At 47.2% G+C, this 12,209-nt stretch overlaps 5 protein-coding genes across 5 annotated transcripts; 3 read left to right on the plus strand and 2 right to left on the minus strand.

Annotated features, from left to right (window-relative positions):
• Positions 1-1,042: 1,042 nt before the first annotated feature.
• Positions 1,043-2,974, plus strand: N7495_001787 (uncharacterized protein; the record flags this gene model as incomplete). The annotated part of the gene is made up of 4 exons (XM_057204457.1): positions 1,043-1,049; positions 1,103-1,613; positions 1,667-2,292; positions 2,346-2,974. The coding sequence occupies 4 exons, from the start codon at positions 1,043-1,045 to the stop codon at positions 2,972-2,974; spliced, it is 1,773 nt and encodes a 590-aa protein (XP_057068530.1).
• Positions 2,975-3,252: 278 nt separating this feature from the next.
• N7495_001788 (uncharacterized protein) lies at positions 3,253-3,519 on the minus strand (the record flags this gene model as incomplete). Its single annotated transcript, XM_057204458.1, has 1 exon — positions 3,253-3,519. The coding sequence occupies one exon, from the start codon at positions 3,517-3,519 to the stop codon at positions 3,253-3,255; it is 267 nt and encodes an 88-aa protein (XP_057068531.1).
• A 1,550-nt stretch (positions 3,520-5,069) lies between these two features.
• Positions 5,070-6,297, plus strand: N7495_001789 (uncharacterized protein; the record flags this gene model as incomplete). Its single annotated transcript, XM_057204459.1, has 5 exons — positions 5,070-5,467; positions 5,523-5,663; positions 5,716-6,010; positions 6,069-6,213; positions 6,275-6,297. The coding sequence occupies 5 exons, from the start codon at positions 5,070-5,072 to the stop codon at positions 6,295-6,297; spliced, it is 1,002 nt and encodes a 333-aa protein (XP_057068532.1).
• An 874-nt stretch (positions 6,298-7,171) lies between these two features.
• Positions 7,172-7,764, minus strand: N7495_001790 (mRNA splicing protein SMD2; the record flags this gene model as incomplete). The annotated part of the gene is made up of 3 exons (XM_057204460.1): positions 7,172-7,424; positions 7,643-7,675; positions 7,742-7,764. 3 exons carry the CDS (start codon positions 7,762-7,764, stop codon positions 7,172-7,174), a joined length of 309 nt encoding a protein of 102 aa, XP_057068533.1.
• A 671-nt stretch (positions 7,765-8,435) lies between these two features.
• N7495_001791 (putative GATA transcription factor (Ams2)) lies at positions 8,436-11,878 on the plus strand (the record flags this gene model as incomplete). Its single annotated transcript, XM_057204461.1, has 3 exons — positions 8,436-8,475; positions 8,537-8,690; positions 8,746-11,878. 3 exons carry the CDS (start codon positions 8,436-8,438, stop codon positions 11,876-11,878), a joined length of 3,327 nt encoding a protein of 1,108 aa, XP_057068534.1.
• Between the last annotated feature and the right edge of the window lie 331 nt (positions 11,879-12,209).

The following is a 12,209-nucleotide window of genomic DNA, read 5'->3' on the forward strand; positions in this document are numbered from 1 at the left end:
TGTAACAGCTCAGAAAAGCTACAAGATCATGCAAGACGTACGCAATTTTACGGAGACCGAAGCCCCGATTTGACCAGTGCAAGCCTATTGAAGTCATCAAGTCACCATATCCCAATTGGAAGTATGGGGAAGGCATAACAGACAACGGGGCGAGTCTCGCTCAAAGACAACATGAAATCGATCCCTACACGCTCTCGTCAGTGCTACTCTTTTTTTGGGTTAAAGAGGGCACTGCTGATGCGGATTATAGCCATATTGACTTGGACAGGCTGCGGCCGGTTGGTCAACTTGGGGGAGTTTCTTATGGTCGTGTTGTTTCTACGTGTGGACAGCCTCGGCGTAAGTGGGGTAATGAGTTTTATAAGAGTGAATTCCTGGCTGGATTAGATGCAGCTAAACCTGAATAAGTACATTAGATCTTATAGGGCACACAATGAAAGCTGTGAGAGGCAAGGTATAGAGTAAGAAAGGCCAAGACAAAGTACGGTAATTGACCTAGATACTTAGACCTCGGGAAGTAAGGTAGGAATTATGCTTCCGAGTGTTAAAGCTATCCATCATGCACTCGGGCGAGAAATATAAGGAGCACTTTCGGTCTGGCCCGGATATGCTGGAATGTCGGAAACGGAATTACCGTAAACGGTAATCCGAAGTCTTTGAGGCCGTCCAAATAGACGAGGCTCATGTGAGCAAAAAAAAAAAATTGGAAAAAAAGAGAAATAAATCTTGGAAATCACTATAAAGAGCATCACTGGAAGTTCAATTGGAGTAATTGACTTCTTCTCCCATATTCTTCTCGGACTCTATTCTGTACTTTGTACTTTATAGTACTTTGTATAGATATAGATCTCCACTTCCCCACATTTCCCCCACACTTTCTTCCCCGCGAAATCCTTATCCATTTCGATATCAGAATACATCTTACGGAGAGAACAATACCGAAATACCGATATCCGCATTAAATACTTCAATCTCCATCTGATTTCACTCTCAATATACAAGATTCTTACTGGTATCCACATTTGATCAACATTGACCAACAATGCAGAGTACGTGTTCCAGGCTCTATCGTTCTCGTCTAGCCTATACTAACCCTATCCAGCCAAACATTTCTTCTCAGATCCAAATCATCTGGTTCTAACAGCACTCCACTCTCTTACCCTTACAAATCCATCTCTAGCATTAGATGCCCAGAACAAGGTCATCTTCCGCCGGCCAGATGCACCGCGCAAGAAAAACAAGGTCTCAATCGTGACAGGCGGAGGTTCAGGCCATGAACCTGCCTTTGCAGGCTTCGTCGGTCATGGTCTTTGCGATGCCTCAGTTGCAGGAACTATCTTTGCTTCGCCGTCTGCAGAGCAGATTCGCCGAGCTGCAATTGACCGCGTGCCCACCGGTCATGGCGTGTTTATCATCCCTATGAACTATACCGGTGATGTGCTGAACTTTGGTATGGCTGCTGAAAAGTGTCGTGCTGCAGGTATTCGTACGGAGTTCTTTGCTATCAATGACGATGTGGGTGTGAGTCGCGAAAAGGGTGGTAAAGTTGGTCGTCGTGGTATTGGCGGTGGTGTTCTCATCCTAAAGATGGTTGGGGCATTGGCAGAGTCTGGGTAAGTCCCGCTGAACAGAAAGATAAAGACTATATTAACGGAGACCCTCATAGCGGCTCCCTGGAGGAGGTACATGGCCTCGCCCAACTAGCCAATCAAAACCTGGTCTCCATTGGAACGTCCTTGGAACACGTCCATGTTCCAGGCCGCGGTCTTCCTGAAGACAGTATCCCACACGGACAGGCTGAGGTGGGCATGGGCATTCACAATGAGCCTGGTTCTCACCGCGCAAAGGCAGACCTTGTCGCATTGGTTTCAACCATGCTGCAGCGAATGCTCGGTGAAAACGAACCTGAATTTTGCTACATCACCCGCAAAGATGAGGATGAATTTGTCTTGTTGATTAATAACCTCGGCGGCGTGAGTCAGCTCGAACTGGCTGGTATCACCGATGAGGTCTATCGTCAACTCGAGCGCGACTACCGGGTGAAGCCGATCCGTGTCACTCAGGGCACCTTCCTCACCAGTCTGAATGGACTCGGTTTCAGCATCTCGCTCCTGAAGCTGGCTGATACTGGGCTCGGCGCGGGAAAGTCAATGGTTGAGCTGATAGATGCTCCAGCAGAGGCTGTGGGCTGGTCTTCCCCGATTCCTACCTCTACCTGGACCAACCGTATCGACACCCCTGTTGAGCTCAAAGTCTCTAACCTAGCTGAGGAGATACCCAGCAATTTGAAATGTAAGTTCCAGTCGACCACGTAGAAGGGAAATGATATCAACTAACAAAACCAGTGGACCCCTACATCGTGAAAAAGGTTCTCGGAGCAGGCCTGGAGCGAGTCATCGCCGCCGAGCCCGAAATTACTCGCTACGACACTATAGTCGGCGATGGCGACTGCGGTATAGGACTAAAGCGAGGCGCAGAGGCAATCCAATCCCTCCTAGAAACCTCCGACCCACCACTAAGCGCCGACATAGTGAACACAGTGAATCGGATCACAACAGTAGTCGAGAACGTAATGGATGGTACATCCGGCGCTATCTACGCAATATTCCTAAACGCACTAGTTCATGGTCTCCGCGACCAAGACTCAGACACACCAAAGCAAGCAGACACAGTAGTGTGGGCCAAAGCGATAAAACACTCTGTGACCGCATTGAGCAAGTACACACCTGCCAAACCGGGTGACCGGACGCTCATCGATGCTCTTGTGCCCTTCAGCGATACTCTCTTTGATCAGCTTGATGTGCGGGTTGCGGCTGCTGCTGCGAGGCTGGGCACTGAGTCGACTAAGAGTATGAAGGCCAGTCTTGGTCGCTCAGTTTATGTCGGTGGTGAAGAGGAGTGGATTGGTAAAATTCCCGATCCTGGGGCTTGTGGTCTTGGTGAGTTTTTGACTGGGTTGGCCGAGGCGGTTTGAGAAACCTTGGAAGCTGTCCAGGTTATTTTTTCAGGTTATTTCTCCACTGCAAAAACATAGTAATGAACCATTTACAAAACATAGAATTACCTCCTATTAAAAGATAGAGCAAACCATTTATTTACACCCTGCGAGCCACCTGACATGTCCTAATAGAATGCCCGATTTCACGACAATTTGAACACCTTCCAACAGCTTTTAGATAAATCCGTAAAATTCATATGTATATATGTATCGTTCAACCCCCTACTGTGCCATTTATCGCTTTCGTTATTCTATTATAGCTCTAGCAGTCTAAGTAGTGAGCCGTCATCTTTCCAATTTTCGAGGGCCTTTCTCTTCCAAGACTCCCACTCCTCGTCTTCAAAGCTAAAGGCCCGCCAAAGCCCCTTGAACAAATCAATAAGTTCCTTTGTGCTTAGAAAAGAGCTCTCAGTGCCAAGAGCAAAGAAAAATCTCTGATATTTTCTACCCTCGATGACATAGTGGGCAAGATCTGCGCAGCCTCTTTCCCGAAAACTTGCTGCTAGTCGTAACTCGTCCATGGTTAGCTCATTAGAGCCATCATAGAACTTGGAGACCGGCCACAGGGGAGCGGAATGCCTCGGCCCTAGAGACAGTTTGTGTCCACTCCCAGTCGATCACTCCAATAATATCAAAACAGTCGTTCACCAGAATATGGTCGCCAGGGGGTCTCTAAAGAGCATACCAGCAATATCTAGGCGGAATCGATGGAAGAGGTAAGTTAAGTGTCCGGAGAGAATGAGTCAGAGAACCCAACCTGACCAATCATTCAAATGTCACAAATGAATGAAACTGAATTTCCTAACTCGGAATCTGCCCTAAATACCCACCAAAAAGTGGGTCATGCAAACTGACCAAACCAATTTCTTGACATTTACAGTATGCGGCTCATTAGATGTGGAGACGCTAGTGCTATTCGAGACTAGTTATAGATCGGCAGATTATGTAAGTAGATGTGTAGATCAGACTTCCAAGAGTGATAAGGAACAAAATGGCTATATTTCAAAGACCATGTGGCACAGTTGACATGTTCAGCAATTGGAATAAAAATATGATATATCTGTGAGTCTGTGACTTGAGTCGCGGTTCATTCGTAAAGCTCCAAAAACTGTCATATAAGTTTTAGTACCAACTGCAGTCTGCCAGGAGTCCGTGTAGTAGTTGTGAGTTTTTGTCAATTTTTTCTCTTTTCCCCTTCTTTTCCAATCGTTTTGAAGTTCATTAGCTGGCATGTAGATAACAAGTTATTCTTTCGTGTTTTTTGACGTCCTTTCGATCGCCTCCCTTTATGGAGCTATTCCTACGAATCTCTTGCCTAAAATGGAATTCTTTGTGTGAACATTGCAACTTCTAATCATAAATATGTCAATTAATTCTAGCTTCCTCCGCTCAGTAACTTGGAAATAAATGAATAAATTTACCGCTTACTTCCAAGCCTTGGAGGTTGGTCTGAGGCTGTCTCGTCACTCTTGTAGTTTGTAAATCAACCAACGGGCACTAAATTAAGAAATTAAGAATATGGATTGAACTAGTAGCCTTGAGAACATCTGAGTCAAACTGAATATTCACGTAAATAATCTTGGTTTGATATCTCCCTATGTAGAAACCATAATATCTGTTGGGCTTTAACGGCTGTTACGTTCCAACATCTAGGTCGAAACGACTTCCCGATTGGGAAATTGGTGCGTCGAGGGAAAACAGGCCTTCATACTGAAAATTCGAATATTTAATAAACTCCAATTCCAACTGAAATCCAATAATTAACTACATTCCAACTGTATTACAGCTACCCTAAGCCTTCTATTTACAACATCCTATCATGGGTTTGATACGTGACGCTCTTGGCTCAGCACTAGGTGTCAATCAAGTGAACAATGGCTTGTCCGGGCCAACGGGGAGACTGCCTTTTGGAAAGAAAAACAACGACGCATGGCTTTCACCTTCGACATACCAACAATCTCTACCTCCTCAACAATGTGCTTCTCGAAGATACTCTTGCAACGATTACAGAGATGAGAGAGACTCCGTGTCGTCAAATGAGATGCAGGGACAAAGGAAAAGAACTCGAGGAATGAGATCTGGCTATGACGATTCTGCCAGACATCAGAACCTAATACAGCAGAGGTACGATGATTATCATGATCAGTACTCAGATATGCCTCCTCGCTACGAAAATCCCACATTTGATGTTCGGGATTCGTACCAAGGGCAATTCCACAACGAACCTCAGTTCTATATGAGTCGTGGAAACATGGGGTCAATAGATGGTAGCTTTCATCCAATTGCTCTGCCTCAGATTGCATATGGAGATGAACAGCCTTTCCTTCGAGGATACACATACGACCTGAGTCAATATGGGATCTCTGAGCAGCAATTCATAGGATTGTTGGACGCCATCAATGTCGCCATAATTCCCAATCCAGAGAATCAGATCTTCCAAAAAGGAGCGAATATCGCGGGCTGGTTCCTGTGAGTCTCACCGCAAACCGCTTTCCTCTTCATCTACTGACCCATCGTTCTACAGACCTGGCGCCGCCTCGATTGGCCTCACACTTGGACAAATCGGTGTCGGACTCGGCACATCTCTCGGCCACGCATCTGCAGTTGCTCGGATCCTATCGACTGCTAATCTGCAGCTCTTTCTTCCAAAGGGACTCGAGATATGGTAAAGCACCTTCCTGGATCCCCTCCAGCAACAATATCTAACATCGTCATAGTATTGGAAAAACAGAAGATGTCAACAACGAAGTCGGTCTTGCCCCGGGTTCTCAACAACCAAAATCCTTCGCTATATCACCAGAGGAAAGACGAGCATATTTTGGCAGTCTCATCGCACCTCTTTCACGAGTGCTACCTCCATTACAGCAAAACGGTCGCAGCGACCCAATAGCCATGCTTGGCCGAGGCTTAGCCAGTCGCACAAATCAAAAGAAAATAGAGAAGGCAGAGAAGGAGATGGCGAAAGGCAAGAAGACCAAGAATGTAGACAGTCTAGAAGGAGGACTCAGATGGGTAAGTTCCAAGTCTCGAACTGGGCAGATTCAAACACAATCACTAATCATCGTGGCAGCTTATTGTGAGGCAAGCATCTGCTGATGCGCTGGTATACTGGAGGAACTCTACAGCAAGCAGCGTTCCCCAAGAGCAAGTGCAGGCGAGATCGGACAGTCAAATAGGATATTATGATAGCAGGTCAAATCAAGCGGGCTCCCGGGGTATGTCACAACCGGTGGAAATGAGTTCATGAAATACCTACTTGGAAATCAATACCTATAGATGTCATCAGCCCTTCTGTTTGAGGCTGCTCTCTTTTCTCATCATCCAACTTATGTCATTATTCTTTTGTATGTACCCAGTTTATGACTGAGCGAGCTATCTCTATTGATTTATGTTTTTAACCCCATTCAACACATTCATAAAAGCAGCCAGTAAATCAGAAAGATACGCTGCATTCCAGTGTGACTTCGAGTTTGGACTGCAGGTAGGGAGAGATAAGAAATCAGCCTTAACAACTAGCGGTGACCAGAAGCAAGGGTTCGAGATATTGTTGGGACTGAGAAGGGAGTTGATTACACAGTACATGAATATTGCTGCAAATCACCCTCCTGTAACTACCTATGCCGGGTGATCGTGATTTAGCAATGCAAGCAGGAGATCAAACTTCCCCACAGATCTACATCAACTCGGCCAACTGACATCGCTTCACCAAGTCGAGTTGTTTTGATTGCGTAGCTTCTAGCGTTTATCGTCTTGCAAGGCTTTTCTGGACTCAATTACCAGACAAGGAGATCAGGCCTGCAACGGCCATTGGAATCAGTTGCGTGAACGCTGACTGTACGTTGCCTGGTAGCAGTGCTACAAGACTCATATGAACCTTTCAGGGAGTCATTAATATTCATGAAATTTAACCATATTGGTGTTCTTTTTTTATACCCCGCAGAACATTTTGGGCCAACCAAACTCGAGTAATCCTCTGACCAGAGAGAGCCAACAGTGCGAAATGGGATCAAATGCGATCATGCGCTTAGTTTTGGGAAGCAAGGATAACCATGATGACCGAGTCACCACGGACAAACCTGATAGAATGATGGAATATATCAGCAATTGAAATCGGGGATATGTGAGAGGTGAAGGGCATTGAGAGAGAGAGAGAGAGAGAGAGAATAGCTTGACCTACAATTTGCTAATATAGCGTTCCTTGTTCACACCACGGCTCTGGGGTCCTTTGGACTTCTCCGTCCAGATCTCCTTGCAGCTCTCCATAACCAGGTTGCAGTGTCGGTCGAAAGCCTTGACGCGACCGTGGATTTTGCGGTCCTGGCGGGTGGAAACCAAGACGGCGAGGTTGTTGCGTGCTGCAGTCTCTAGCAGGGAGAGGGGTCCGGAGCTGAGCTCGTATTCTTCGATTAGAGATACCTCATACTCACTGTTCGAAGCGGGATGCACGATTAGCTTTAATTTCTAGCTCACGTATGTCTTTGCGCAATGCATGGGGAATGTGATTGAGGTAGCACATCCGAATATGCGGGTTGAGCCCCGCATTCACGGTATTTTTTTCAGATAGTGATGAAAAATCATTCTAAACATAGAGAATATATGGAAATGAAGCGCGACTGGGAAATGAATTTTGTGGGGGTTACATACGTAAGCTCGTTCTTAGGCTTGTCGAGCAGGTCTCTAAAAAATTGTGTTAGCTGGAGGTTACATAAATATATGATGTGTGAGTCATTGCGAGTAACTTACTGGATCTGCTGAGGGGGAGACATGATGATGGGAAAGGTATAAAAGGAAGGTAAAGCTCGAGAGACCCGCAGTGTCTAGAAGTTCAAGTTCGGAGTTTATGTCACGTGATTAATATGCTGTCGATTGCTCCTGCCTGAATATTAAGGCTTGAATCCCGTGGTACCGCGATTTGGCGTCACGTCGCGTCCACGTTGTTTTCAGAGATCTGCCGAGAGAGCTTCAACCGTGCTGCAAGGTTTCTCTTTTAAATACTCCCCAACTTCCCCCACCTTGCATTCTCTACAACTATACCTTCTTATCCCTAATTATTAATTATTTCCATCTTTGCTTTATAATTTATACTCTTCTACTTTAACTCTCCTTGGTAATACTTTCCTTTTTGAGTATTTCTCGCACACCCGGCTAACATTCCAGCCCTACAGACCTTATTCCCCTACTACTTGCATAATCTTTCCATTCTCCTTGTCAACGAGTGTTGACGGATATGCTTGGCTAGCAGACCAGCTGCTACCTTGCTTCCCCTGTGCCAGTAGACCTTTCAAGGTCGGACCGTATTCCTCACGTATCCCTCCCCCCACCATCCTCCGACCCCCAATTACACAATACCTCCTGAGACCACCGACCGTCGGAATCCTCTCTTATCAACAACCTGTCACATACTTATTTTCATGGTGAGCAACGGAAGTTGAATGAGATGGAATCTCAGGATGGAATCACCGTCCGCCCTATGAGGTGTACGTATATATTTTTCGAGAAAAAACGGGAATAGAAGCTCACCTGTTCAAAAAAAACCAGTGAAGGTTTTGTACACATTTGACAACGAGAATAAGACGAATTGCCTTGCCCGATGGCCTCTTGTGCTCGATATTCAGACCGCCCCTCTTGATGAAAATACTATCATCGGTGTCATCGAGTTGAAAACATGCATTCAGGCAATAGTGTCTGCCAGGTTTGTCATCTGAAAGTGAAGAAGATTTTCAAATGGCTGACAAAAATATCTTTAGTCCTGAACTGGTTGGACACATGGGAAACGACTACACTGTTTACGCTTTTGACTACTCCGAATCTGATACACCTCTCGTTGGCCAAGGAATGCTCTCATGGGTCCTCGCTTCCGCCGTTGATGTCCCGCCACAGTCTAAAACCATGATTACAGGTCGTGTGTGCAAAAACCCGATGGGTATCTTCTCGAAAGGTGCCGCACATGAGACCTTAGAAGTCAAACTGCGGTTGGTGCCTGGTCGTACTGCCATCCAACCTCAATCACTCGATAGTATTTCGAATAGCAGCATTCCCAGCGGCTTCGACGGACAATCCTGGTCCAACTTCGTGCGCCAAAATCCTGGTCTTATTGATGCCTATCGACGACAGCAGCAAGATCATGGCAGCTCTCCAGTGGGACAGTTTGGCATTGAACGATTTCACCAAATCCTGAGTGAAGGTTCTACACCACGAGACTTTTCCTACGGACAGACCGAGTCTGTTCGCTCCGCATCGCCTACACACTCCTACTGTGCTGCCTCAACACCTGGTGGACTTCGTACTCCTCAGCATCATCAGCACCTACAATCTGTCTCGGGATTTCCTCAAAATATAGACATGATACGTCCTTCTTCGAGTATCTCCATGCGCGACTGCGACTTACAAGCGCAGCCCTACAAGGCTCGAAAGCAATCTGTTCAGTCTGGCTATGCCAGTGGCGGTGAAGATGGCGGCGATATGCAGCCGCGCAAGAGAGCCAAGGTTTACCAATCTGGCTTGGACAAATCTGACATGAACATTGAGAGGCAGCATAACTCGTTGCGGGTAGCTGCAAGCACCGCTGCCTCTGTTCGTATTCATCGCCCCACCCCAGTGCATCCTTCCATAAATGTCGGACAATCCATCGAGGAACCTATTCGTCCACCAACTCCCATTTCTCGTAGTGCTCCGCCTCGACGTGCACGACTTGCCTCTAGTCTACTTCGCGAATCTTCTGTCGCAGGTAGCGGCTACTCATCACCGTACGAACATGATGATATTATTCACACTGACCAGACTGCTCAATCCCCCGATGATGTGCGTTACCAAGGTGTCTTTGAACCTCCATTCAATATGCCATCTTCTCCTCCTGTTGTGGAGCGCCGTATTTCCTCCAAATCCAGTCCTCCAAAGTTACCCACCCATCTTCACACCGACTCGGGCTTCATGAGCGGTGATGTGGAAGATTTCATGGATGATGAGGCGGCCACCCCCGTGGATGATCGCGAAAGGACTGAATCGCAAGCAACCACTGATGAAAGGCACTCTCGTTCTATTCGCTACACTGCCCAAGGCAGCTCCCCTGTCAGTGCCGTCAGTCCCCTGATGGATAACACCCATGCTTCAATGCTGGTGATTGGTGCGACAGATTCAAATCATATGATTCCACGAAAGCCGGTTCGTCCGGTCTCTAGGCCCTGTTCCCGACAATCAACTCCTAAACCACTGGCTCCGGCACTGGCTCCGGCGCCTATGTCCCAAGCTGAGTTTGACAACATGATCCTGGCTACCTTCCCAGCCAGTGATCCCGTTGAACCTTCCCACCCCCCCTTACAACACGCACATACATGGTGTGGCCCAATGAGTGATATAGGATTTGAATCGTCGGCACCGGCACCTCCAGTCAGTACTAAGCGCGCCCGCAAGGAATGCTCTGGCAAAAGGGCACAGCAGATCGCAGTCCGTCTGAATGAGGCCATCCAGTCTGGAACGGTCCCGCCATATTGTGCCAATTGCGGCTGTATTGAAACCCCTACCTGGCGTCGGGCGTGGCTGAGAGAAGTTGATACTGAACAAAATGCTAAGGACATCATGGCGAGCGAAGAAAACACGCTGTTCTACGAATTGGGCAAAGTGGAAACTGGTCAGACAGTCGCCAAGTTCAGGGTCTTTAAGAAGACTATTACAGTAACTGACACGGAGTGGGCGCAACTTCTGCTCTGCAACCCTTGTGGACTATGGCTTTACAAGGCGAAGAGAATGCGCCCTGAAAACAAATGGAACGGAGCTGCCAAAGTGAAAAAATGCCCTATCAGAAAACGCACAACGGGAGGACCGCTATCAACACGCACTCGCAGCCAAGTCGCACTTGGCCAGACGGCCTCATCCCCAGCCCCTACCGACGCTTCCTCAGTTCCCACTCCCCAAGATCACCGTGATGAGGTAGAGGATGATGATGCTCAGAAAGACGAGAGACGAGAGATCAAGACAGAGCAACCCCCTAATAAACGCCACCGGCCTAACAGTGCTGAGCCTTCACGATCCATCGAGACTGCCCATATCATGCAGAAGCCAGTTGTATCCTTGGAACGTGCCATTCAATCCAGTCCCATGAAGAAAACGGTAGCTCGCGATATCGACGAGACCCTTCTGACACCGAAGCGCGTTCGACGGGCACTTTTTCCGTCGGGCCCAAGTAATGGGCCATTGACAGAATGTATCAATCTGGCACAATCTCCCCGACGCAGCCCTCGTATTGCAGACAAGCGAACCCATGGCAAGGAGAACCATTCCACTGTGGATCGTGATTGTTTCGATGATCTTTTCCAATCCCCCTCCATGGACTTGAACCTTTCGGCCAGTCCAACGCCCCGTCGGCGCAACCATCGTATCAATGTAGTGCAGGATCTACCCCATTCATTCACCGGTTCTCCTACCAGAAATAGGGCTGATCTGACTCCCACTCGGCTTTCAGCGAAGCTATTGCAGCATATCCAAGAAAGCCCGAAAAGTTCAAAGACTTCTCAATCGTCTCAACGGAAGCGATCCCCCAAGAACGGCATAGCCTCCTTACGAGAAGCCAGTCTGCAGTCTGAAGAGAATGTTCCCCTCGACAGTATGATCATCGAGATGTTTAACCGCGAACATGGTGAGAATGCTTGGGAAAAGTGGCTTCCTGAAGGCCTCGTGTCTTCTCCATCGGACCCAATTGGTGATGAGGATATGTACAATGCGATTCTATCCAATCCTGGGTTGATGCAAGGAAGTCTACCCTTCGAGTATGGCGATGAGATTTCCGATTTCCCTGATTCGGGATTTTTCAGCTCAGATGCTTTCCACTCCACAGATCCATCATTTAAGCCTCAATCTACAAATGGGAACCCCAGCACCGCATGATCTCACCTTCATATCTCCAACACTTGTCATTCTCATCCCTTACTTTTTTCTTTGCTTCTTTTGATTTTTAGCGACGGCGTTCGGTCGGATGTTATTTGTCAACATCTGTTGTTTTTCTATTTGGGAGATTTTTGTTACTGTTGATCCGACTTTATGACTCGAATTCCCTTGCCTCTTTTATTCCCCCATTGCTATGTCATCTGCGCAACAGGTGCTAAATGCTACTGAGATCCCAGTTCAACTGGATCAAAATATCGCATCAAACCAATCAAGCATTCAAAGATAATATTTCTCAGCTTTAGAACTTTGGTATACCTAGACGTCGTCAATA

The sequence above is a fragment of the Penicillium taxi genome (assembly GCF_028828555.1).
Source record: "Penicillium taxi strain IBT 34144 chromosome Unknown utg000001l_segment0_segment0, whole genome shotgun sequence".
Taxonomy (NCBI): domain Eukaryota; kingdom Fungi; phylum Ascomycota; class Eurotiomycetes; order Eurotiales; family Aspergillaceae; genus Penicillium; species Penicillium taxi.